General features: G+C 47.1%; 1 protein-coding gene across 9 annotated transcripts in view; it reads right to left on the bottom strand.

Annotated features, from left to right (window-relative positions):
- FBXO25 (F-box protein 25) overlaps positions 1 to 22893 on the bottom strand; it is a 55771-nt gene that overhangs the window by 16724 nt on the left and 16154 nt on the right. For 6 of the 9 annotated variants that reach the window (XM_042934133.1, XM_042934128.1, XM_042934136.1 and 3 more), the window contains 3 exons: positions 10241 to 10344; positions 9276 to 9325; positions 6595 to 6708 (listed from right to left, as the gene is read on the bottom strand). In XM_042934133.1, coding sequence (XP_042790067.1) covers positions 6595 to 6708; positions 9276 to 9325; positions 10241 to 10344 — 268 coding nt within the window. Of the gene's footprint in view, positions 1 to 6594; positions 6709 to 9275; positions 9326 to 10240; positions 10345 to 22893 lie in introns of those variants that run through there. The other 3 variants (XM_042934131.1, XM_042934129.1, XM_042934137.1) reach the window with 2 other exon arrangements.

The following is a 22893-nucleotide window of genomic DNA, read 5'->3' as shown; positions in this document are numbered from 1 at the left end:
AAGACCAGCACATGGGCCTGTGCAAACCCAAGGAAAACCAGAGCAGCCATGGTAACGGGTGACAAGTGACACTTCAGGCTGGAATGGTAATTAGGGGTGTCCGGGGGGCTCGGTCAGTTAAGCGTCCGACCCTTAGTTTTGGCTCAGGTCACGATCTCACGGTGAGTTCGAGCCCCTCATCACGCTCTGCACTGGCAGGGTGAAGCCTTCTTGGGATTCTCTCTCTCTGCACGTCTCCCGCTCATGTTCTGCCTCTCAAAATAAAACTTAAAATGGTAATTAAGATAAAAGGGCAAAAGACACAATTTACAAAGAAAATATGATGAAACAGCCTTTATTTAGTTAGATATACAAAGAAAATCTGTTGCAAATTTAATGAAAGTTTGGTGGGTTTTTTTTTTTTTAATGTTTATTATTTTTGAGAGAGAGACAGAGAGACAGACAGCAAGCAGGGGAGGGGGCAGAGAGAGAGGGAGACACAGAATCAGAAGCAGGCTCCAGGCTCTGAGCTGTCAGCACAGACCACAACCCACAGACCACAAGATCATGACCTGAGCTGAAGTCGGCCGTACAACCGACTGAGCCACCCAGGCGCCCCAATGAAAGTTTGTTACGGAGATTTGTATGTATCTCTTCAAATTTGAAAATTCAAAATGAAAAAGATTTGGAAGGATTAACATAACCACCAAATCTTGTTTAAATACAAGCCGAGAAAAATTACATCCTTCAAATAGAGAATGTGGATTTTTCTCATGGGTCAAGAGAACCCTTACAAAAATCAATTACGAAAATGGCCACAAAGGAAAATGCAACACATTTCAAAGCCACAGAGCACTTAGGGGTCCAACTCTGTCAGAATGTAACAAAACTAAAACTGAATTCAGCTAAATAAAGCGCCAGGGTGCACTCCTGATTAACCATGGCTCCGAGAGAAAGCTCAAGGCTCCACACATACAGGTATTTCTGAATGATCACAAGAGCACAGGGAGGTGCAGAAAGAGCAACAAAAAGGGCCAGTAAGTTTCCTGTTTAAACGAAGTCTATTACAGACTTTTACGTGGGACACTCTTCACGGGCACAGCTAGGCCACTGCTCCACCAGCACGTTCACAATCACTGGAAAGAGAGTGATGACCACAGACGCTGTCTGTGGGGCCTGACGTCACTGGCCTCTTACCACACCCTGGGGCGGGGGGGCATGACTGGGACCGTCCACAGAGATCAGGAAAGTGACATCACAGGGAGCAGAGCCAGGACCTGTGCACAGGCATCTTTCCAACCCAGGCCGTTGCCCCCAACTGCCAGGTTCAAACAGCCCTCAGTGACTTAGAATTTCATGATCTGATTTTTAGAAGTCTTCTCACTTTCACAGCATTTAACAATATAGGAGCATGGCCGAAACTCTGTGAGAGCAGAGAGTTCTCACCAGATGTCACAGGCAGGAGCAGAACCGTCACCCTAACCCTGGATGCGACAGAGCAGTCTGTGCAGAATCCCAGGGAGGGCGTCTGGCAGACGCGGCCAAGGCCTGGGACCCCGTCCCTCTGCTCAAGGGCCAATGGGCATCACAGTTGACACAGGCTGCATTAAAACCAAGCCTCCCATTTGGGAACCGGCTTGAGCAGATGGTTTGTGAGTCAGGATTTCTACTGCTTGCATTATCCCTTTTCTCCACTTTCCTTGGACTAATATCCCATGGACTCTCATCTTACTCACAGATTTCTCGAACCGGCAGAAAGACAGACTGCTATTTCATCTATGTTATTATACTGTTACACAATTTATAATCTTCCTCATTAAAGGGAGCCTTGGCGGCTCTGATTCTCACACAGGTCATCTCACTGACAGGATCAGCGTGTGGACAGTTGAAGATTAAAGCCGAGGCCGCAGCCCATAGACCCAGGAGAACGACACTGCGGATTTCTAGGTGACGTGCATTCACTGGGAGGACTGTCTAAAGAACCAAGGCCTACGTTCCCAGTGCACTCCCATGACCATCAGTTTATGCTACATCGCTTTAAAATGTCAGAGCTACAAGGTCGAATTTAATTTTACTGAGAACAAAATGTCAAGCTAGTTGACGAGCGCTTCCTTCGACTGAAAGCGGGTGTCTCACAGGTGAAAGCAGGTGTCTCACAGAATACCGATATAAAACAGGAGTTTCTCAAAGTTATATGCTTTCTGATACTGTTTTAGCAATATACAATTTTAAACAAAAGACACAAACAATAAAACTACTTGCCAACAGTAAGAGAAGGATAAACAGGAAGGGTGTTGGGGACACAGCAGTGAGCAAAGCAGACCAAGTCCCCAAGCTCCTGGGGCTCCAGATGGGGACCTGGGCGGTGATGACTGAGGCTCAGAGGCTCTGAAGCAATGACCAGACGGGCACACACAGGCTGCCCACGCAGGAGCCAGACGCTGACCGGAGGGCAGGGACCAGCCACACTGAACTGGCCGGAAATGTGGCTTCACCACCAGAGAGCACAAGTGTTTACTGCACAGTGTGAATGGAATCTGCTTTACAAGAGTCTCTGAAATGCTGGTTTGGCGGGTTTCCAAATGTGTGCTTAATTTTCTTAAGTAGAATTCTCAAAATCCCACTAAATCTAAGTCTTTATCTTAAAGAAGGTAAGCTCATAAAACTGACCAGAAATGCATCTACCTATACATGATTTACAAATGGGATAAATGGAAACTGAGCTGGATTATGGACCAGGTATTAAGAACCGTTCACTCATCAGGGGTCAAATGTAAGCTGCATCTTGACTTGTCCTTATTTCTTCATCAATAAGGAAACTTCTCAGGCCATATTATGAAATAATAGCTGTGGACAGTCACTTAATGAGAGAAAAATTACTAGTAAGTGAAAACATTTCAGTTTGCATTGATTTTCTGGGAGTGAAGAAATTTAATAGCTCAATAAATTATGGTAAGGCTCTTTAGTAACAGGCCAGGACAATTTTCACAAACTATTAAAACAAGAAGAAGGTGTTTGTGGATTAGAGCCAGGATGTCAGAGCAGTCTGCCATCACCGATAACCAACCGGCCTGACACTGGCATACGGCAGCACCCTCATGACGAGAGAGCAGACAGTGGTGACGAAGGACCATGGTTTCTCAAGTATGCAAACAGCTGGGCGGTGCGGGAGGCGTGAGTGCTGGTGCACACGGGCGTCAGCCCAGAGTAGGAAGTGCTGTCCTGCTCCCCAGCTGCGTGGACAGTAAAGTCAAGACCTGCCCTGGTGCAGGAGGAGGGGGCCAACCCCGTCCCGCACTTGGAGCCCTACGATACGCAGCCCATACCCGCTCACAGGTCTCCCTGGGGGCCCCACCAGCACGCGGGTGCAGAAGGGATGCTCAGCTCAGCCTCTGTTCCACGTCAGCCACAGGCGTTGGACACACACAGCACCTAAAGTTAATTTTTCTTCTCCTTCATAAAGTTGAGTGAATGAAGCTCAGATAAACAACACTTACTCCTCAAAATCAGACTGAAATTTTGAAAAATTATTAAAGTAATCTAGATATGAAAACATTTCAATTTTTTTAAATTTTTTTTAATGTTTATTTATTATCGAGAGACAGAGAGAGACAGAGCATGAGCATGGGAGGGGCACAGAGAGGAGGAGACATGGAATCTGAAGCAGGCTCCAGGCTCTGAGCTGTTAGCACAGAGCCCGACGCCGGGCTCGAACTCACAGACCACGAACGAGATCATGACCTGAGCCGAAGTCGGACGCTTAACCGACTGAACCACCCAGGCACCCCTACATTTCAAATATTTCTTCACAGATAATCCCAAGAATGGCTTACCCCCGTTACCTACAGGACTGGAGAGGACAACTGAGTCTGAATTTGTTTTTTAGAGGATACTGAATTTTCATTCCTGCCAAGGTGAGAATGAAGGCTATACCCCCACTCCAACTGCTTACTTTCACTTTGGCAACAGAAACAGTCCATAATTGAACACAAAACTAACTTTTATTCAGAAGACGTGTAATAATTATTCATTAGTCTCAATTTAAATTTGCTAATTTGAGGGAAACAAAGGGATCTCATAGAATATCAAGAAGTACCAACTCTGAATTTCTTTTACAAATTTTCAAGGAAACCATCACTGAATGCCACTGGAAACCTAAGGAAACAATGAAGCATTTCACATCTGGTTTATTTTAACCACACTGAGGAGGACTGACTGCTCAGCATCAATTAAGGGAGATCACCCGACTGACAACTCCAAGACAATCCTCTTAGCTGCTGATGTAGGAAGCATTGCTACAAACATTTAAAGCAGCACAGAAACATCAAGCAGTGGCTCCTGCGGGCAAAGCTGACTGCATCAGTGCAGGTCATGAAGCCCCACGAACCCCTCTCTGGGGCACACACACCCCATGAACGCCTTGGGGCACATGCACTCCTTGAGCCCCTCTCTGGGGCGCACACACGCACCCCGCGAGCCCCTCCCTGGGGCGCACGCACCCGCTGGGCAACAAGGAAAGCGCCTCCCGGCCAAGCGTGTGGAAGCCCTGCATCTCCACGGAGAAGGTGGCAGCTAGCAGAATGGAGCTGGTGGGGTTGGTGGGAGCAGGGGAGGCGGGGGGAAGGGGGGGGGGGGTCCTGGGGTGAAAACCCAGACCTCAACTGGGAGAGGGCAGGAGAGCTGGCGTGGGCAGAAAAGGTGCCGGAGGGCCAGTTCTGTGCCTTTGCTTTTACTGGAAGGTGGGCATAAGCGAGGGGTCTTTGGAGGGGGATGTGAAGGGCAGGGGGGCAGGTGAGAAGGCAAGGATTCTCGCTGGGCAATGATGGAGCCGGGAGGCCCTGCGGGCAGGAGGAGCCACTGAGGCTGGGAGCACTGCCCCTGGGGGCCTCCCCCACCACCTCCCCAGGTCACCAGGTGCCTATGACACTGCCCCCGGGGGCAACAAGGACACGCCCAGTACTGCCAACTGCATGAAACCACGGCAGTTGGCAGTGGACAGTACGTTTTAATTTTATACGTATGCATTTTTTTTATGTGTTAGGGAGAAAATTCAGTTTCACAGGTTTACTGTTTAGGATGAGGCTAAAGTAGGTATTTTCATTTTCAGAAAGATGACGGACGTGTGAAGAAAGGTTCTTGAGCAGATAAGAGTGCAGCATACAGAGAAAAAAGTTCATGAGGGGTTTGAGCAACGGAAATGCAGGCATCTGACCGCAGTCCACGGACCCTCCCCCGTCACGGCACCTGGCCCAGTTCTGGAAATGTCTGAGCCTGACCACACAGAGCCCTTTTCTCCCCCACCACCCCCCGTCTCTGCCTGGCTGCCAATTTCCAGTACCCCAGCACAAGTGAACTCTCTGGTCGGGGGCGGCGGAGGGGGTGGGTGTTAAGAATGGCTAGGACGAAACAACACAGCAGGATCCGAACTTTGGGAGACCACCATGAGGGGACACCTGGGTGGCCCAGTCGGTTAAGCGTCCGACTTCAGCTCAGGTCATGATCTCGCAGTTCGTGGGTTCGAGCCCCGCATCTATCTGGCTCTGTGCTGACAGCTCAGAGCCTGGAGTCTGCTTCAGATTCTGTGTCTCCCTCTCTCTGCCCTTCTTCCACTCATACTCTCTCAAAAATAAATAAATATTAAAAAAAAAAAAAAAAAAAGGGAGAGAGAGAGAGAGAGAGACAAAGAGTACCATGGGGAAATACCTACAGGAAAACAGACCCTTGTGCAGACGTATGGTTTTCCTGGACCCTGGATTCTTGCCACCGTGACAGGGCTGGGTCACATGCCAGCACCTCACCTGGAGAAGAGGTGAGCAGCAGCCATGCTCCCATGGCCAGTGTGTACACCTGGGTGACAACTCAGAACACACTCTGGCCCTGGTGCTGGAAACTCCCGGCCTTGGGGCCCCATGTGCTGGTCACTCTCGATGCCCTGGCCATCTGTGACCACGGCCAAACCAAGCAGGTACCATTACCTCAGGTGTCAAGTTATTTAATCCCCAACATTCTTGCCCTTGCACTCGCGCTTTTAATTTCCTAAGAGCTGTTACTAGGGAAATATTTCCAATGTGTCACAGCCCTATTTAAAAACCCAAAATTAACAGCATCACAAACCATCGCTTACACTTTGCCTACAACATTACAGGTGATACGTGCTCTTTTTGAGCCAAGACAGAAACTCCTTCTACGAGTAACAATCCACACTCAAGGCCTCTGTGGAGATCTACTCTGATGAACCCCTTTCTCCTACCAGCTTGCTGCCTGTTGTCACACTTACGACAAACACCAAGTACAAAACGCATGTGACATCATCAGGTCAGAGTCTCACGAAAGACCTGCTCTTCCCTCTGTCCCTCTGACTGCAATGACCCCAACAGACCAGACTGCCCGGTGCGTGTGGCCCGTGAACCCACAGTGCAGGGCGGCCCAGAAGAAAGCACGTGGGACACGGGGCACCCAAAACCCCCGTTATTTCTGTTTTCTCCTCAATGCCTCCCCGTGCTCTCTGCTGCCATCTGCACCACTGCCAGACGTGCTTAGACACCTGTACACCCGTCACCTCAAAAACCAGGCAATAAAGTGTCATCAAAATGGCTTTTGAAACAGAAGACTTACCTTGACCACGTAATTGAACCTCCGAATATCCTGAATTGCACTGGAGAAGTCTAAGCGATTAAAAGCCTCTCCCAAAGTACAATAGCCGTGCCTCTGGAAACAGACACAGAACAGCTGAAATCCATAATTAGTCAATTAGTCAAAATCAACTCAGTTAATGTGAATGAGTCAGTGCAAATTTTTTTTGAACTTCGGCAAAGGGCATTCGTTTTTACGATTTATTCCATATTCGGATGAACGTGGAGCGAAACAGGAATGCTCAGTGGAAGCCATTTATACTCAAGACGTGACACGCTGCCATTTTATACCACTGTTGACACAAATATTACATATCTTGTTGATTTCTCCTGTTGGAACACGTGGGGGGCTGAAGTCACAATGCAATGTGTATCATGAAGCACCTACATCTGCCGGGCTGTCGTGAAGACCGGAGGGTTACAGAGGCCCGGGTTGAGGCGCCCAATCCCCCCGCAGCTCCAGAAGGCGTTCGGCCACACAGGACAGAGGACAAGGCCCAGGGCTGAGGGCACTACGTGTAATTTCCAAGTGGGGGCAGGGGATACGGGGCACCGAAACCCAGGAGCTGATCATCAGACCCACACGGCCCAGAGTACAAGGAAACAGGTGAAATACGGAATCGTTTTCAGTACTGAAAGCAGTGCCATGTAGCTCAGCTGTCTGCCCTTCACGACGCACCTGACACTCTACAGTCTGTACAGACCCGAACCGTGGGTTTCAGGAGTCAGTTCCACTCGATCTTCCGTGTCTCAAGTACCGAGAGTATAGATTTTTTCAATTCACAGTTGTGGGGTTAGATGAGCTGCTGATAACCCTAGAAACACGAGGTGGCACCCTCTCCCTCTCATCCTAACGAGGCAGGAAGGGGCTGGCAGAGCAGGATCTGATGGAAGATGCCCCGCAAAGGAGGATTTGGTTTTGCGCCCGAACCCCAAGCCCAGTCCTACTGTGTGCAGAACCCCAAGCCCAGTCCTACTGTGTGCAGAACCCCAAGCCCACTCCTACTGTGTGCAGAACCCCAAGCCCAGTCCTACTGTGTGCAGAACCCCAAGCCCAGTCCTACTGTGTGCAGAACCCCAAGCCTACTCCTACTGTGTGCAGAACCCCAAGCCCACTCCTACTGTGTGCAGAACCCCAAGCCCACTCCTACTGTGTGCAGAACCCCAAGCACAGTCCTACTGTGTGCAGAACCCCAAGCACAGTCCTACTGTGTGCAGAACCCCAAGCACAGTCCTATTATGTTCACACACAATACTTGTTATTAAGGAACACAATACTCGTTGTTAAGGAGTATCTGCTACAGGCACAATATTTTCCTGGGAGTTGTGCAGGAAGCAAAGAGTAATTATAGATTATAATCTGAAATCAATCACTGCTGATACTTCCACGTTAATTCCTTTGTCTTCTCAATCAACACAGCTCTAAATGCCTATATGGCCTCAGACGCCTTTCCAGGTAGCCACCATGTCACAACAGCCTCTTCTATTCTGAGGAATTAAATCTGATTCACAGACTGCAGAACACAGTTTGGACCACGTGAGCCCACCCACCCGTGTGGGGGCCCAGAACCACACGCGGAGCCACAAACAGGCTGTGGGGCAGCCACAGCTGGCGCTAAATGTACAGATGCACGCCGCCGTGCAGGGAGAGGGGTTGGCTGTGAGTCACGACCCCACACCCTCCTGAGATGGCCTGTGTCCCTGCCACACCTCTGCAGACTCATGACAAACTCCCCCTGTTGTTTACGGATCCCAAACGGATGTGTGTTCTGTAGTCAGTGCGGTAATACGGAGCAAACGAAAAATTAAACAGCCTTTCAGAAGCTCACGCTACTCAGATTCTGCCATAGGCTCTTCTGATGGTGTCTCACTCAGAGTGGGTGTGAGCTGAGCACTGTCTCAGACCACATGTGACAGTATGAACCAGCACCCGATAGGGCCAATGGATCTTCTGTTTCAGAAGCCAACCTGGAAGCCTATCGGGAGCCGGGCTAGTTTCAGAACATCCACTAATAACACCTCTGGAACATTTAACTTAAATATATACTAAACATCTGCTCCCTAAATTATTCTCCCACCAGCGGCAGGATAAGGCAAATGCGGATTCTGAGAACGCAAAAGGAAGGAGGCTTCCCTGGATACTAAACAGACAAAACGGAAGCACAGTTGAAGTCAACTGTTTATGGCTCAAGGAAAAGCTGCAGCCAACTAGAGCACAGGAGGGACGTGGCTCACCCTGCTCCCGAAGCTCAGACTTGACCACAATGTCCTGCTCGTACTCGACGGGGCGGTGCGCACCAAGGCTCCCACCAGCCACGGCACACGACAACAAGGATACACATCCCACCAGTACCACAGGTTCTCATCAACAGTTTCTGGGGAGTCACGGGGAAAAACGTCAAACTGTCTGAAGGTCCACACTTGTTCCGAAACAGCCCTTCTGCTGATTCAGATCTGTACTGGCACTAACCACACACCGCATGTGCACAGGTACATACGTGTGTGCACGCACACGCGAATCACCGCTTCAAAGATCCTATGTTTTCACCTACTAGAATGTGAACTGTAGATTCATACTGGAAAAGAAATTGTTTATTTAATAGGACATTATGTATTCAACAGAAACAATACCAAATATACTCTTACTTAAAACAGAATACTTACTTCTCTCGTGCTTTCTTTATGGACATAGATCCATTTCTCACGATAAAAACCTAGAATAAAAATTAACTTTGTTTTTAAAACCTGGCAAATCATTCAAAGTGAAGATTTTTAAGGAACTTCCAACAATTGCACATGCTAACAAAATTATGTGACTCATCACATAGATAAGAGATGCTTTCACCTGGTTAAACGTAAACAGAACTACTTTGTTTCCTAACATCAGTGTAAGAGATGCTGAAACACCTTTACATGAAAAATTATTTAAGACAGCACCACGTCTTAGTAACTTAGAAGAAAATAGCATCTTAACAACGGCAGTAATACCAAAACTTAAGACTATAAAAATGTGATTGTTAATTCTTATGTCTCCTAATAAAAATTCTTCTTTTATTGCCTTTTTCATATACCTCAAATCCCAGAGCTTCAAGGACCATGATGATGCTGGTATCTATAAGACCCTATCTTGGTCAGTAGCCTGATTACCCCCAAACTGTTCTCATGCCTCCCTCTGTGCTGCAGAGCAGAGCGGCGTCTGTCAGCCTGTCACGTAGGTGAGGTACTGCCACCAGGCTCCCAGATCCATCCCCCCCGCCCCCAGCCTACACACTTCTGGGTGTTCCTGATCCACCTCTGCCTGGGGTCTCCTGGACACAAGCCCACACTCAAGACATCCTGCGGTCTGGCCTCCTTGTGTGGGAGCGAGCTGGTGCACTGAACCACGAACATGCTCAGGCATTCAGACGTATGAGCTGTTCTGTGGGCTTTGTTAGCTTTTGTTGTTGCAAAGCTTACTAAAGAAATGGTTAAGCTGTGAACAGTCTGATGACTAAGTGGGCAACACTGGATATAGTGGTCATTTGCATATCACCTCTTATTTCTTAAGACAGCACTGTCAAAACGATGTAGTATATCAGTAATAGTAAACATGTAAAAAGTCATAAAATTATTAATAAAAGTGATCTTACATTGAGTATTTGTATCGTTTCTAAAATGATCCTTTTTCCTCTTTTTGGATGTGTATTCCTGCTCTTCATTACTGAATATTTCTTCATCGTCACTATTTAAGATACTGAAATAAAGACACATTTTATTAGACACTTTTACAGGGATTATCTTCATTTGACTTTTCTTTTATTAAAAAAAAAGATAATATTGGCTTGCAATTCAGGAGACCAAAATAAAGATTGTGTTAAATTCTGAAAGCAACCAGTAACTTTCAAAAGCAGCATATCACAGGTTTGAAATTACAAGGCTAATGCCTCGTGTATTTTTTGATTTGAGAAATCTGAGACTTCTCCTGGTTCTTTTGAAAATGTGCTACCAGGAAGGACCAAATATGTTTCAGACTCCCTCTGGCTCAACCAAGGTGGTTTCAGACTTCAGAGCACTTTACTACAACACAGAGATCATAAACGCTCTGGAGAAATGGTAACGGGGGAACATGATGGCCAGCACTGACGTGATTTGCCATTTCCCTGCTCTGGTGTTGAGGACACACACTCAACATGTCTGTTGGCCTCCCACATGTTCCAAGACTTCCCCAGAACCACTACCGCACAGGAGCATTTTCTTAGCATCAACCAAATAACGCTGTTAGGGCACCTAACTGAAGCCAGGGGAATGAAAATGTTCCTTTCTCCACTTCAAATACATCTAATTAAGAGCTTCCCAATTTTTCTTTTCTTTTTGGCTAAAACACGGAAACAAAATTTAAAGAGGTAACCTAACAACCTGAACACACTTTCTTTCAAAAGATAATTTATAGTTATAAAAATAACATAAAATAGCTTAAAACGCCTCAAGAGTAAAGACGCACACAATTTTTATTTTCAACACACTGGCGTTGGGTTGATTTGGTCTGCAATCAGGGAAAGGCTGGCTGGCGGAGGTCCCGGCCCAATGCCCAAGCTGAGGACTAATACCACTGCTTCCCCAGCTCGCTCAACAAGAAGGCTGCATGAGGCTCCTTTCACTAACCAGCTGCATGTGCCAAGGGAATCCATTCATCACAGTCAAAACAGACTTAAACCTCACTGCGGATAGTTGTAAATCATCAAGATGAGCACAAGTGTGTTTACAAAAACATGTAAAAGCTTTCCATTCAGCGCGGGCGTTAAATAACACCAACTCGTCGAAGCTGGTTGGTCCTTGTGTCGCATCTTTGATCTTACACTGGCTGGTTGTCATTGATTCAGATCCTGAACACAGAAGCTTTCAAAGCTGTGCAGCTTGGCTTTTCTAACTACAATCTCGACCGCACCAAGGAAAAGCATACAGCTGCTCTTCTCCACAAAGTATGCCCCAGGAACGACAGAGGCAGCACAGGGGGAGCAGAGGAGGCAGGCCTGGGTGGCACCCCAGACTCTGCCCTGGAGGGTGGCCCCCAGATCCTCCTACACCTGTAGGGAGGAATGGTCCCCTTTCATTCGTGGGACACATGGGCAGGACTGGTTGCATGAGCCATGTCCTTCCAGCAGGTGGACCACAGGTGGTGTGGACTGGGGCCCCTGGGCTCCCCACACTGGAGTACACAGAACACGGAGTCAACCTGCTTGGCTGTGTGGGCAGTGAAGGAGCCCAGCAGACCTCGGTCAGGCCCCCGGGATCTGCACCAGACACGGCACCACCCCGCCACGTCTCACACCTAGTAGGACAGCTACTATAAACCAACCCAGAAAGTAACAAGTGTTGACAAGGACACAGAGAAACCAGAGCCTGCTGTGCTGGTGGGAATGAAAAAGGGCAGCCTCTTTAGAAAACACATATTCGCAGCGATTCCTCGAGAAAGTAAGCACAGATTCACGGGACGGCCCAGCAGTCCCACTGCACAGCGTGTGCCTGAACGATGTGAGTCTCCAGGACATGTCTGCACGCCCACACTCACGGCGGCTGGAAGATGAAAGCACCTCACGCCTGTGCACAGGCAGATGGACAAGCCAAACGAAACATGGTCCACACACACAGTGCAGCATTATTCGGCTTAAAGCAGAAGGAAATCCTGGCACACCCTAGATGGTGGGTGAGCCCTGAGGACGTCAGAGGAGGTGAAGGAGGCTGGTCATAAAAGGACAAACCCCGAGTGATTCCGAGTCTCTGAGGGACACAGGGCCATGGAACGCGCAGAGTCAGAAAGCAGAGTGCACCTGCTGGGCTGGGGAGGGGGTGGGGATTCACTTACTAGGAACCCAGCCTCTATCCTTGAGGGTGAGCAGGGAGGGAGTAGGGACAGCTGCAAAGCCACAGGAACACGAGGCCACCACACATCGACCCTCTCTTCACCTACTGCTCAGCCCCCTCACCCACCTCCGATTAAACGGTGTAAACCCCAGTGGGACATGATCTCAGGAGCAAGCAGGCCAGGACGATACCCAGTCCCACTGTGACTGGCGTCCTCACGGAGGAGCTCCGGCCAGCCACCTGGCACGTCCCCGTGTGCACACCGCTGCCGGCGGCCCCTGCTGCTCCCATCGCCTGGACAAGTCATTCGTCCAACCCAGCAGCCCATCTGGAACTGTATCTGCGTCACCAGCTCCCTGCCCCTTCTGATTCGCCCAGTCTTCCCCCCACCAGCACGCTACAGACCTACAGCGATTGACCACGCGCACCGCCCCCTCCCCCCCCACCCAGTGTGCCGCACATCTCCAGTGTGCACCCATTTGCCTCCCGCCAAGGGTGCTGCAGATCTCCGGTGTTCACCCCATCTTCCCTGATCATGCTACAGATCTCCTGTGCGCACCCCGTCTTCCTCCCAGCACACGACAGATCTCTGGTGTGCACCCAGTCTTCCCCCCAGAGCACCACAAATCTCCCGTGAGCACCCGGTCTTCCCTCCAGTGCACCACAGATCTCCGGTGTGTGCCCTGTTTTCCCTTGAGTACAATACAGACTTACAGAATTCAAGGTGACGTGTACCTTTTCTCATTCCTAGGACTTTCCTTAGGAACTGTAGCACCTGCTCTGATCCCACTGCCTGAAATGAGAACCTTATATAAACCAGGTGTGTCCACTATTGCACTGGGTTGATTAGAGGCCCTCCAGAACATGTCCAAGTGCTGACCCCGGCCTCTGCGGTTGTGACCCTAACTGTCCTCATGAAGGTTCTGTGCCCCTTGCTCCAGCTCTTCTTCCTCTAGTGAGAACATTCGTTTGCTTGATGTTGTTCAAGAGACCCCTTAACCTAACCTCATTTTTGAAAACCACCTGGGTGTTTTCCATTCCCGTCTTCCATGTCGCGGTGTTCTTCTGCAACCGCTCCCCTGGTGTGGAGTCCCTCCGTTCCTGTACTCTTCAGCTCTGACTGGTTCTTGTTTTATATTTTTGGCCTCTGCTGAAGGTCTCACCGAGTTCATCCACCCTTCTCTCCAGCTGAGTGAGCACATTTACGGCTGTTACCTTCAACTCTTCATCAGACACACTGCTTACCACTGTTTCATTTAGTCCTTTCACCAAGGTTTTGTCTTGTTCCTTCTTTTGGAACATATTCCTCACTCTCCCCCTTTTGCTTGACTTTGTGTTTTCCTGAATTAGGCTCATTGTCCTAAACTTGAGGGAAAGGTTCTGTGTATGATCACCCCCTGGGTAGACTAGGTGTCTGGTGATGCTGGCTGACTGGACGGAGCTCTGGCCGGTGTGAGCTAGGGTCACGGGGCCCTCTAAGCAGGGGCTCCCTGGCAGCATGGCCAGAAATGGCAGTGGGCTGTGACAGCCCTGAGGCTCCCCGTGCAGCAGGGACTCTGGCAGGATGGCTGAAGTGGGCGTCAACCAGGGTGCCCCAGGCTGTGTACAGCCGGCAGGGTACCCCGGCAGAGCGGCCAGGGTCGGGGGAGTGCAGATGGAGGGCCCTGGGGACTGCAAGAGCAGAAGTGGGCACTGGCTGGGGTGGTCCCTGGGCTCTCCACACAGAGGGCATCGTGACAAGACAGGTGAAGGTGCTGTGGGTGCAGGCTGGTGCTTGGTGCAGGGGGTGCCCCAGTAGGGGGTCTGGAGCCAAAGCGAGCATCAGCTGGGGGGCCCTGGAGCAGCCCAGCCAGCATCAGAAGCCAAAGTGATGCGGGTCTGGAGCCTCCTGGCGCACACTGTGCAGGAGGAGGGCTGCTGGTGTGGGCTAGTGGCCAGTGAGGACTTCTGGACCCAACCCCCACCCACACTCTCCAGGTCGGGGGAACATAAACCATAGGACTCACAGCTCCTCAGACCCAGAGAGTTCCAGCAGCTCGCCACTGTTGGGTGAAATTTTAAGGATGGCTCTTTTATAAACTAGCTCATCTTTTAAACTGCACCTTTTTTCTGAGCTCAAAACAGACAAATGTGCTACAGGTCCCTCAGCACTGTCCCTGCCCACTACGGCCCACAGCCTGGGGGTGGGGTCCCTTCCCTGTACAGTCTCTATCTTCCGTGGTGCAGAAGTTGTTCAGTCAGCCCTCAGCTCTTCCTCAGCAGGAATTGCTGGGTTAAGAGCGGTGGGTGTCTCCCTATGTCGCCATCGTGGCCCAGGACCAATCCCGATCACAACCTAATTTGGAAAAAGGATCCCTGGTGATGTATTCAGGTGAAGGACCCCGAGATAAAGATCATCCTGGATTAACCACGTGGGCCCTAAATCCAATGGCTGGTGCCCTCATAAGAAGAGGAGAGGCCACAGGGAGACAGACAGGGACAAGGCTGTGTGACAGTGGAGACAGCAGCTGGAGTGATGTGGCCACAAGCCAAGAGATGTCAAGATTGCTGCCAAATGCTACAACCTGGAGAGCCCCGCCCCCCCCCCCCAAAGCCTGTAGACACCTGCACTTTGGACTTCTGGCTTCCAAAACCATTAAAATCTCTGTTGTCTTGTCTTAGGCTGCTGATTTCACGGTTATGGCAGCCACAGAAAATGAGGGCAGTTACCAATCTTTTAAAATTAGTTCAGGTTGATATTAACCTTGAAAACACATATGTGCTATCAATTCTACTATTAAATACAGAAGACACTGGGAGAGAAAAACTCTGCAGACACTGCCTCATGAGAAACATTTTATAAACCAAAGCAAACATCACATACAAAATGTGGCCATTTTTACCCAAGCAAAACACAGTGAAGCCCTCGTGCACAGTCACTAATACATGGTCCCCAAGTGGGCCTCCTTTGGCATCTCTTTCAGAATCCCAGCAGGAACTGGACGGCATGTCAGCTCCTGTCCCCGATGTACCACACTCTGCTCTAACAGCTGCTAATTACTGTTTTCCCTTACACATCGATTCATCAGAGGTTGCCTATTAAACTCAGCTTTTTATCCACACATTTTCCAAAACAGATCAAGGGTTATAGTATCTTCTCCTGCTAGCCAAACACCCACATTTACTCATCTATCTATTTAAAGTCACTTTATTACATCAGATTATTAGTCTGTCTTACAAAAAGAGATTTTAAAAGAAAAAGTTCAATTTATTTAAGAAATGATGAAAAGCTGGGGCGCCTGGGTGGCTCAGTCGGTTAAGCCTCTGACTCTTGATTTCAGCTCAGGTCATGATCTCACGGTTTGTGAGTTCAAGCCCCACGTCAGGCTCTGCGCTGACAGCTCAAAGCCTGCTTGGGATTCACACTTTCTCCCTCTCTCTGCCCCTCCTCTGCTCAGGCGCTCTCTTTCTCTCAAAATAAATAAATAAACATTTAAAAAAACAAAAAGAAATGATGAAAAACTGTTTTCAGTTTTTAGCAACAATATTGCTAAATCTCGCACCCAACACCCTCAAGGACTGTTGAGGAAGGCGTGTTCCGTGGAGCACACTGGGCAAGCGGGAGCCTTTCAGCCTCACGGTTCGCCCAGCAAGGACAAGCCCCAGCCTGCACACACCACGTGCTCTTGCGAAGGAAACACGGTCTCTCAGAAGTTCAGAGTGGAGCTCCCTGAGCAGGGTGCTCAGGCAGTCCAGCTCCCGCGGCTGCAATGTGGGTGGGGCAGTGCCCTCTGGCCCTGACACCTGCACACAGCGCTGACCATCACCTCCTGCCTGCTGTCCACCTGACAGACAGACTCACCAACACTGGTGGTGATATCCATACAGCTACGAACCCGATCAATTCCTCTCCACTTAAGTTCAGAACGTGTGTCCTTAACACATGATGCAGAGATGACAGCAATTCTGTGCCAAGGGAGCACATCCCTGGAACAGGTTCAGGAGACAAACTCAGTGAGCCACACACCTATTATCTAGGTAAACCGACTCTCAGGGTCAAGGCCACAGTGAAATTTATGAACGTGCACCAACACAGGAAATAGTGGGCCCAGAAGCTTAGTGAGGAATCCACTACAGAATCCAGTACAGAGTGGATTGTTAGAGACCAACAGGACCAGAGAGGCAGAGGCAAACAGCTGTTGAGCAAATTAGATGTATTTATGTGTAGAACTACAGCACAGCGTGTATGGTTATCTCAGTGTAGACAGAGAACCACCACGAAAAGTGTGGCAGAGGGGACAGGGAGCGGGGACAGAGGTCAGTAGCTAACTGCAGTTATCAGTTACCGTAGGAGCCAACAGTCAGCATTCAGAACAGAAGGAACCAAGGGTACAATATAAAGGTGTTACTGTAAAGGTGAAAATGAGGGGGAAAAACCTTCCCCAATACTGAAAGAGTAAAGGCGACACTAGATGACAGGCTCTTTATTGTGTGTGTAGGGAAGACTGTACACAGGCACCGAGATACACACACAGTTACATCGGAAACACTGAGAACTTAAACCAGACAGCAGGAAGTGTGCAGGGCGCAGCCATCAGAAGGACGAGAGCTCTGGATCGGCCCACAGAACAAAATCAAATGCAAATACTGAATACGAGAAACACATCTATGAAAAGATGGTGAAAAACAGAATTTATGGGTCCCAAGAAAAACAACTGTCAAGGGAAATTATAGCATTAAATACAGATATTGATAAAAAAAAAAAAACTTAATGAGAGTAAATAATTGGAACGTACAATTCAAAAAGCTAGGAAAAGAATTACTAAAGATAAAAGCAAATACCAGTAAGTAGAAACAATGGTGGCACTAAAAAATAAATCCAAAGCTAGTTCTCTAGAGAAGACAATCAGCAAGATATACCACAAGATAGCTTATCAGAAAAATAAGAGTACAAATACTTAAATTACAGAATGAGAAGAAAATTACAAATGCAAACAGAAAATTTTAAAACCTGTGAAGGACTATTTTATAAAACACTGTAAATTAGTTACAAGAAATAAAACTGATATATTTTTTTATTGGTGTCTTACTAAACTTATATTTTTAAAAAACTATCAGATTTTTTTCCCTTAGAAGTAGGGCAGGTAATTATATGGGGCGCCTGGGTGGCTCAGTAGGTTAAGCGTCCGACTTCGCCTCAGGTCACGATCTCGCGGTATGTGAGCTCGAGCCCCGCATCGGGCTCTGTGCTGACTGCTCAGAGCCTGGAGCCTGTTTCAGATTCTGTGTCTCCCTCTCTCTCTGACCCTCCCCCGTTCATGCTCTGTCTGTCTCAAAAATAAATAAACGTTAAAAAAAAAATTAAAAAAAAAAAAAGAAGTAGGGCAGGTAATTATAAAGTCTACTTAAGCAGCAGCAGCAAGGAAGAAAAAGAAGACAATTGTGAACAAGAATAGTAACAAGGGAGAGCATCTCATCCTGATACTAAAACCCATCATAAAACCTCATGAAAACTGCCTCTGGTCTAGTTCAAGATGGCAACACAGGAGGACTCTGAACTCAATGCCTCCCTTGGATATATCGAATCTGTGACACAGAGAACAATTTCCCCGGGGGGGGGGGGGGGGGGGGGGGGGGGGGAAAGCTGAGTAACTCTCAACACATGGAATGAACAAGAAAAAACCTATATGGAAGCAGGTGGGGGAGGCTGAGATACGTCACTGTAAACCCCACCCCCAGCACAGGGACACACAATGAGGAGGGAACTCACAACCCTAAGCCTGTCCTGAGGAGCAAAGGATTTGAAACTGACACTGGGAACCCCAATTTTTACAGCCTGCACCTGAGAGACAAGCCCTCAAAATGTCTAGCTTTGAATGCCAACAGGGCTCAATCCATGGACACAAGGTTGTAGCTAACAGAGGAATGGCTCTCAAAGAGCTCCAACGTGCAGACTCTCCCACCCTGGGGCCCAGCACAGGCGCAGCTGGCTAGAAAGTGCCCAGACTTTCTGTGAACGAGGCTCATGTGCTTTTTTATAAGGCACTGCCCTGGGGGGGGCAGGGACATAACACACATCTCGAGGCCTACTGATCCACTCTCCAGAGACAGAAGCTGGCAGGCGACATCTCTGTGCTCTCCTGCCTCACGTTAGGTCTGGAAAGGAGCCTGTACACTCATCAGACATGCTATTTGCTGTGCTCCCGCCCCAGAGGCACCCCTAGATCTTCTGGCTCTGGGTAGCCAGCATGGCTCAAGCTGGGGGCTCACAGGACCAGATATACTTGCCTACTCTACAAACTGCTGCCCAAGGGGCTGGCCTCCCATCGATCAGAATCAATGTGCTGGTTGAGATCCTCCCCTTTGGGACAATGACTGGTCTTGACACACTCAACTACTGGGAGCCATTAAGAATAAAGCAGGCTGGCTGCCTGCACAATCACAAAGATGTGAGAGGTGATCAAGACTGAGGGCAGGGTTGACCGAGAAGCTGCAACTCCTACATAAGACCAACCCTTCCAGCCTGGGAGAGGTGGCGGTTTCCTCTAATGCATAAAACTCACACAGAGAGTCCAGCAAAATGAAGAAACAGAGTTATATGTTTGAAACCAAAGAACAAGATAAAACCTAAGGAAATCTTAGTACCACAAAGATAAGTAACTTACCTGATACAAGAGTTCAAAATAATGGTCATAAAGATTCTCCCTGAGCTTGGAGGAAAAATGAAGAAAGAATCTCAAGAAAGAAACAGAAATATACAAAAGTACTTAGAAATCCAGAGCTAAAGAACACAATAACTGAATGGAAAAATACAGCAGACTAAAGGAAAGCAGAAGAAAGAATGAGTGAACTCTGAAGACAGGGCAATAGAACTCCCCCAATCAGAGAAGCAAAAAAGGTAAAAGAATGAAAAAGAATTAAGAGAGCTTAAGGGAAGTGGACCAACATTCTCATTACAGGGAGAACAGAGAGAAAAAGGGCAAAAAAGTTAAGGAAACAATGGCTAGGGGTACCAGGCAGCTCAGTTGGTTAAATGTCCAACTCGATCTCAGCTCAGGTCTTGATCTCAGGGTCATGAGTTCAAGCCCCACATTGGGATCCGTGCTAGGCGTGGAGCCTACTTAAAAAAAAAAGAAAAAGAAACAATGGCTGAAAACCTCCTTACTCTGGGAACAGAAACAGACATCCAGACCCAGGAAGCCCAGAGAGTTCCAGTAAGATGAATTCAAAGAGATCCATACTAAGACACATTGTAATTCAACTGTCAAAACTTAAGGACAGGGCAAGAATTTTAAAAACAGCAAGAGAAAAACAACTGGTTGTATATAAGAAAACCCTGTAAGACTCCCACAGACTTTTCAGTGGAAACTTCGCAGGCTGGAAGGAGGGGCATGATGTATTCAAAGTGCTGGAAGAAAAAAACGCCAACTGAGATTACCGTACCCTGCACAGCTGTCTTGTAGAACTGAGGCCAGATGGTTTCCTAGGCAAGCAGGACTTACAGGAGCTCATCACACTAGATGAGCCTTACAAGAAGTGCCTGAGGGACTTCTTCAAAATAGGGGGAGGGGGAGAGGGGGAGAGGGAGAGGGAGACACAAAGGAATGATTCCAAACTCCGTTTTAGAGGTTAGCAGTGCTTTCATACCAAATTGGACATGAACAGCATGAGAGAAGAAACTTACAGGTTCATATCCCTGATGAATATAGATGCAAAACCCGTAATCAAATATTAGCAAAGCAAATCAACATAACATTAGAAGCATTATACACTATGATCAAATGGGTTTATTCCAGGGATTCAAAGACGGTTCAACATCTGCACATCAATGTGATATACTACATTAACAAAAGGAAGAATAAAAATCATATTATCAACATAACAGATGCACAAAAATCATTTGACAAAATTCGACAAACATTTAGGACAAAAACTCTCAGAAGGGTACAGATGAACCTACCTCAACATAATAAAGGCCATATATGACAAGCCCACAGCTAACATCATACTCAATGAAGAGCTGAAAGCTTCTCCTCTAAGACCAGGAGCAAGACAAGGATAGCCACCACTTCTGCCACTTTTAGTCAACATTAGACTGGAAGTCCTTTCTAATTTTGCAAGAAAAGAAATAGAAAGCATTCAAATTGTAAAGAAAGAAGTAAAACCATCATTATTTCCTGGTAACATGATCTTATACATAGAAAACCCTGAAGACTCCATCAAAATACCATTAGAATAAATGAGGTCAGAAAAATGTAGGATACAAATATATAAAAATCTATGTTTTCTAACACTAATAAGGAACTCTCAAGAAGATAAATTTAAAAATTCAGTAAACAGCTTCATTTACAATTAATTGTGCCAAAAAGAATAAAATACCTAGACATAAATTTAACCTAGGAGATTAAAGACTTGTACACAGAAAACCACAAGACATTGATGAAATAAGCTGGAGATGACATATAAATGGAAAGATATTCCATGTTCATGGACAGGTACAATTAATATTGTTAAAATGTCCATACCTGAAAGCAATCTACAGAATTAATATAATCCCTATAGAAATTCCAATGACATTTCTCAAAGAAATAAACAATCCTAACATTTATATATAACCACAAAAGACCCCAAATATCCAAACCAATCTTAAGAAGTACAAAGCTGGAAGCATCATGCTCCCTGATTTCATACTATGTTATAAAACTATACTAATCAGAACAAAATAGTATAAGTAAATAAAGATGGTCATGGGTCAATGGAACAGAACAGAGTGTAGAAAAAACCCACACATACATGGTCAATAAATTTAAGACAAAGGAGCCAAGAATATCCAATGGGGAAAGGACAGTCCCTTCAGTAAATGGTGCTGGGAAAACTGGACAGCAACATGCAAGGAGGAGGAAGCTGGACCACTTTCTCACCCCATTCACAAAAATTAACCCAAAACGGATTGAAGAATCAAATATAAGACCTGAAACTATAAAACTTCTAGAAGAAAACAACAGGCAGTAAACTCCTTGACAGTCATCTTGGAAATGATTTTTTTGGGTTTGACACCAAAAAGCAAAAGTAAACCAGTGGGTCATATCAAAACAAAAAGCTTCTGCAGAGAAAACCATCAACAAAATAAAAAGACAACCTTCCAAATGGGAGAAAATATTTGCAAATCATGTATCTGATAAGAGGTTAATATAAAAAAGCGTCTTTAAAAACTCATTCAGTAAAAGAAAAGAAAAAAGAAAAAAAGAGAAAAGAAAGAAAGAAAAAGAAAAAAAGGCCAAACAATCCAATTTAAAAAGGAGCAGAGAATGGGGATGGACATTCTTCCAAAGAAGACACACAGATGCCAACAGACATATTACAAGGTGCTCAGTACAGCAGTAATCGGGGAAATTCCGCTCAAAACCACAATCAGAGACCACCGCACATCTGTCAGATCGTCTAGTATCAAAAAGGCAAATAGCAAGTGTTGGCGAGGACCTGGAGAAAAGAGAGCCTTCATGCACTGTTGGTGGAGGTGCGAACTGGCGCAGCCACTGTGGAAAACAGTGTGGACACTTCTCAAAATATTAAAAATAGATAACCCTATGATCCAGCAGTTCCACTTCTGGTTTTGTTTCCAAGAAAACACCAATTTGAAGAGACGTGTGCACCCGTATATTCAGTGCAGCATTACTTACAACAGCCAAGACATGGAAGCAGCCCGAGTGTCCACTGACTGAAGATGATGTGTGCACGTGTACACATATACACGTACATACGTGCACATATGCACGTACACACTGGAATATCATTCAGCCATAAAAAAGAAATCCGGCCATTTGTGACAACAAAAAAATAAAAAATAAAGTCCTGCTCCAACGAAACCAAACTCAGGTATTGTGGAGCCTGAAGCTTATAAAAATTTAGGAATCTTAAGAAAAAGAAAATATTTATGTTAAATTTTAAAAACATAATCATAAAATACACATTCTGAAAAGGTCACAAATACTACAAAACAAACACAAAAACAAAACACATTCCAACTACATCCGCTAGATTAAATGATAAAAACCAAACTCCAGCTGGCGTTCACCAAAGGGGAACCTTCTTACTGTCAGAAGCAGGAAAACGTAGGCCTGATCCTACTGAGGGCTCACACAAGGTCACAAGGACCTGTCTTTCAGCTCCGCTGCCAGCGGGGACAGCTCTGCTCCCCAACTCCACGGGGTCGCCAACTCCTAGCAGCTCGGCTCCCATCATCACAATGCTGAGTCTAGCAAGTGGGGGTTGGGACTTCACCAAGAGCTCAAACAGTCCAGAACCCACACCTTCTGGCTGTACCTGGCTGAAGCCAGTCACTATGCCAGGACACAGTATGTGCTGGCTGCTCAGCCGTGCTCACCTAATCCACAATATACAAACATCTGTTGTGTTTCCATATATTAATAACAAGATACCAAAAGGAAAAATTAAGACAGCA

Source organism: Panthera leo, chromosome B1 (genome assembly GCF_018350215.1).
Source record: "Panthera leo isolate Ple1 chromosome B1, P.leo_Ple1_pat1.1, whole genome shotgun sequence".
Lineage (NCBI taxonomy): Eukaryota > Metazoa > Chordata > Mammalia > Carnivora > Felidae > Panthera > Panthera leo.
This window is presented reverse-complemented; position numbering and strand designations above follow the sequence as displayed.